The sequence below is a fragment of the Nannospalax galili genome, unplaced genomic scaffold (genome assembly GCF_000622305.1).
Source record: "Nannospalax galili isolate Female #2095 unplaced genomic scaffold, S.galili_v1.0 scaffold1072, whole genome shotgun sequence".
NCBI classification, from domain to species: domain Eukaryota; kingdom Metazoa; phylum Chordata; class Mammalia; order Rodentia; family Spalacidae; genus Nannospalax; species Nannospalax galili.
This window is the reverse complement of record NW_008330495.1, coordinates 108,115-112,760: the sequence shown is the minus strand read 5'-3', so window position 1 is coordinate 112,760 and position 4,646 is coordinate 108,115. Positions and strand designations below refer to the sequence as shown.

Sequence of the window (4,646 nt, the reverse complement as noted above, 5' to 3'; positions counted from 1 at the left end):
ACCACGTTTATAAAATGGCTGTAGATGTCAGAAGTGGATGTTGGATCCCCTGCTGGGAAATGAAGTTGCAGTTTTTAGCCACTAGGTAGGTGCTGGGAACCTGGCACAAGTTCTCTGCAAGAGCAGCCAGTGCTTTTAACTGCAGAGCCACCTCTTGAGACCTGCAAGGTGATATTTAAAATATAGTTAGTATAAGACCATATAACACTGATGAAACTATAGAGCAAATGATATCAATTATAAATTGTATACATATCTAAACATAGGGTTAATAATGAAAATAATAGCTCTACAATATCAGAAAATTCAGAAATTACCTAATCAAGGGTATAGATTTAAATTTTCCCCTTTTACAGAAAAATGTTTTGTAATTTTGAATGATCATTAATATCTGGGTCATTTTGTATGGTTTTTAGGCCAGCTGTGTTTTAGGATTTCATAGTGAATACTTTCATTGTCATGAGTCTTCATAACAGATGTGCAAACTCTGAAATTAATATGTGCATTTTGATTTCATGGATAACGGTAAACACTGTTCCTATTTTTCTAGAAGTCTGATATTAAAGACTTAATTGTATTAATAAATACTGAAGTTTCCTAGTAGCCTCTCATAAATACATGGCTTATCTACACAGTCCCTCTCCATCTGTGTCCCCCAGACCACCAGCAGCCGCTCCTGGGAGCCTGGTAGGCACTGGGTGTTCTGGTGTCACCTAAGACTTCATGTGTCAAAATCTCTGACTATGGGTGCCATTGAGCTGTAATCTGCACTCCAGCAGATTCTCAGGTCAGATGAGAACTGAGAACAACTGACCTGGAAACAACAAAGCTCCAAGCTCACAGTCTCCCTCTCCCGTGACCTGGAGTTCTAATGGTCCAAGTCTCATGTGACAGAAAGAAAATGGGTTGTTCTGGTCATTAAGTTCAGGCTTCCATTTGAAATAACCCCACTTCTCCCAAAGAAACCATGATGCAAACCTGTTCCCAAGGGATGAAATACCTTTTGAAAATCTCTGACTATGACCAGGAGTTGTCTGAACTCATCCATCAGCTTAGAGAGTTACTTGTACACAAGGACATCATGGTGAATTTTCAGTTTTTAGATGAGGAAAGAGGGGTTTCCTGGAAATTCTGACAACTCTTAATACTCTTCAGATTAATTTTACAAAGGTAAGACTATGATTCTATCCAAGAATGAAGTTCACCTTACTAAAAGGAAATGGTAAAACTAAGTCTGTGTATTTAATTCATATATTTGATATAAACATGTTTAAAAAGAGGTAGCATTAAAAACAGTGTGTTGGGAAATTTTAATGTTTTATACATACGCACATTAAAGACCCACTCCCTACACTCTCTGTTCTGAATAGCAGAGACAAAGCCCTGATGGAATACTTTCAGTTTAGATGTGGCCACTCTTACAATGTCCTTACATCCTGCACAAAGATGTGAAAGTTACATGAGAGAAGTTGTATGAATTCCAAAGGACCTCCCAGATCAGTTTTCCCTTCAGAATTTAGAAAATATTTTCTTGTAAATGTAGATTAAAGTGTTTAACTGTAAAAAAAGATTGAACTTCCTTTGTGCATGGACACTTACATTGTGAAGGACTGTAGCATGCTATGCTTCTTGCAAAACTCAATCTATAAACGTATTAAGGTGACTCACTTCCCTGTCTGTATATAAACATGGAAGATTAAAATTTTAAATGATCCAAAATTAAAACTATATATGAATTGTTTAAAATTTCAATGGAAAATTGGACATAAAATTAACTTGGTGATGGGGAAGGTGTTAAATAGCTTTGGTCTCTGTTACACAAGCGTTCCCTTATGTGATTTGATATTTTGATAGGAACTGATAGAAGGGAGAAAATTATGGGAATATAAATATGTGATTCCAGTACACAAAATAAGAATTAAGAAATTCTCAAATGTGTCAGCTAAAAACTCAGACACTCGATTTAGATGTGTATTCTCTCTTCTCTTCTCTTTCTTTTCTCCTCTTCTCTCTTCCCTCCCTTTCACTTCCTTTCCTCCACCACCCCCTCCTTCTCTGGGTCATGTGAGTGCTGGAATTACAGACTTATGTCATCACACTTGGACAAAACACAGACATTTTTACTCTAAAGAAAACAATGAGCATTGACTAGGCAATCATGCCAGAGATGCCATTCTTTGTAAAATAAAGTCGTGAGAAGGGAATATTGGTTGTTCTGTTGCCAGAACAGACCAGCAAGAGATGGACAAAAGTGTCTGTCTCTGGCATAGAGCCTGAGGATTCTGTCATACATTCATTCTAACCTGATGAGTCACCTGGGCACAAGGAAACGTGAGATTCCATAGGATAAAGGAAAACATCACAGCACTGGTAGATGGCCTTGCTTACTTCCTGCAGACACCACAAATGACATGTGTGAGAGTGAGCATCAACACTGGCCTCTTATCAGTCTTCACACACCAGGGGACATTTTGGAGAGAGTGAATGATCATCTCCATCCTAGAAAGAACTAACTGTGAATCAGGAAATATAAAAGGACTTCTCTGTTATCAGGAAGGTAGGTCCCTGGGAATCTTACTTTTGAGGTTATTCACTGTGGGTATGAATGCTGTCCTTCTAATTTTTACCTCTACTGTTCAGATTTTTACCTTCTTTTCAACTGCTGCTGCTTATGGTAAGTGTTCAGTAAATGCTCCATGGCTGTACTGAAGGTAGTGAAAACCAAAGAGAAATCCCTAAATGCCACATGACACTGACTACAAGAAGGTAAATGCCCAATCTGAGTTAATTACGTAAGAATTGTATGTAAATAAGTATAAAGCCTGTATGTGTTCCTTGGCAACAGTATTCTTGTTCTGAGTTTGATCTCAGATCCATTGATTATGATTATAGCAGGAAAAGAGAAATACAAACCATTCTCACTGTGACGCTGTCCACTAGAAAGAATGCTGATGTCAACTGTTCACAGAGAACTATTGTTCAAGTTCAAAAGTCACGGTTCTTTGCAGGGTCCTATATGAGCTGCTTAAACTCAATAGACTACACAAATGTACCAGAGTCAAAGATCAGAAATCTTTCAGCAATAGCCCACAACTGTATTCCTACTAAAGCACTTAAACTAATAGATTTTTACCAATGGAAGGAGAACAATTTTTATGCAGTAAATCAATTTTTTATGATATAGTACCACTAACTTAACTTCAGGCTCATCATCTTGTGCCAACAGGTTTCCTAATAAAACTGTGAATCCCATATACATAAGAATCTGGCTTCATCCTTTATCCTTTCACATCAAGTCCATGTTCTCTACAATTGGTTGTTGAAAGAAGCAATGCAGGTTAAAGTCATAATTGTTAATATTATCTTTGTACTTAATTTCACGTTTTTATTTTTCAGCTGCTTCCACAATTTCTGTTCTAAACATGACTGTGGCAAACGTAACCACAGTGAGTGGCTTCTTCCTCCTGGGTTTCTCTGACAACAGGGAACTGCAGATCCTACACGCTTCTCTCTTCTTGATGGTGTACCTATTAGGCTTGGTAGGGAACTTCATCATCATCACAATCACAACACTAGACTCACAGCTCAGATCTCCAATGTACTACTTCCTGAAGAACCTATCCCTTCTCGATCTCTCCTCCCTGTCTGTCACTGTTCCCCAGTCTATTCACAATTCCCTGACTGGCAGTGAATACATTTCCTATGTTCATTGTGTGCTGCAGGTTTTCTTTTTCATATCCTTTGGTGGGAGTGAGGTGGCCATTCTCACAGTGATGTCCTATGACCGCTATGTGGCTATCTGTCTCCCACTGCACTATGAGGTCATCATGAATCCCAGAATGTGCAGATGGGCTGTGACAGCTGTGTGGATAAGTGGAGGCATCCCAGGAAGTTTGTATGCAGCAACCACATTCTCTATCAGGTTCTGCAGGGCCAAAATAATCCACCAGTTCTTCTGTGATGTCCCCCAGCTGCTCAAGCTCTCCTGCTCCAATGATTACCTTGTAGTGGTTGGAGTGGCTGCTTTAATGGCTATGGTAGGAACTGCCTGCTTCACTGCCATTTGCCTCTCCTATGTCCGGATATTCTCCACAGTCCTCAGGATGCCCTCTGCAGGTAGGTCTAAGGTCTTCTCCACCTGCCTGCTGCACCTCTGTGTGGTCACATTTTATGTCTCCACTAGTGTGTTTGCATATCTTAAGCCAACTTCAGACTCCATGACTGCTCTAGACATCATGCTTTCTATCTTTTACACTGTACTTCCCCCAGTATTCAACCCTGTTATTCACAGTCTGAGGAATGAGGCCATGAAAACAGCTGCAAGAAAGTTGCTATTAAGTCATAGATTCCCTGGAAGAAAATTAGTTTTGTCTTGCTGTTCATAGCTGAAAACATTGTACAGAAGACAGAAATGAAATGTCAGTACGTTTTATTAGCGATAAGCAGGAATCAGTTTCTTGTAAAATGTATCTATGACGCTTGTCATTACAGAAATTGCTCCTCTGAATTCTCTACCTCAGGCACTGAAAGCATTTTTGTTTTTTCATGCTAAGGGAAAATACACAGTTATAACACAAGAATATTGGCCCAGTGCTTCCAAATGCTCACAGTGCACACACAGAGAAACATGTGGGCACATCAAGAAT

The 4,646-nt window shown here is 39.2% G+C and overlaps 1 protein-coding gene across 1 annotated transcript; it reads left to right on the top strand.

Moving 5' to 3' along the window:
- Positions 1 to 3,422: 3,422 nt before the first annotated feature.
- Positions 3,423 to 4,385, top strand: LOC103746234 (olfactory receptor 14J1-like). Its single transcript, XM_008848362.1, has one exon. It carries the CDS (start codon positions 3,423 to 3,425, stop codon positions 4,383 to 4,385), a length of 963 nt encoding a protein of 320 aa, XP_008846584.1.
- Positions 4,386 to 4,646: the final 261 nt, after the last annotated feature.

What these genes read in the sequence shown, in the direction of transcription:
- LOC103746234 (XM_008848362.1), top strand. Translation starts at nt 3,423, where the DNA reads ATGACTGTGGCAAACGTAACCACAGTGAGTGGCTTCTTCCTCCTGGGT.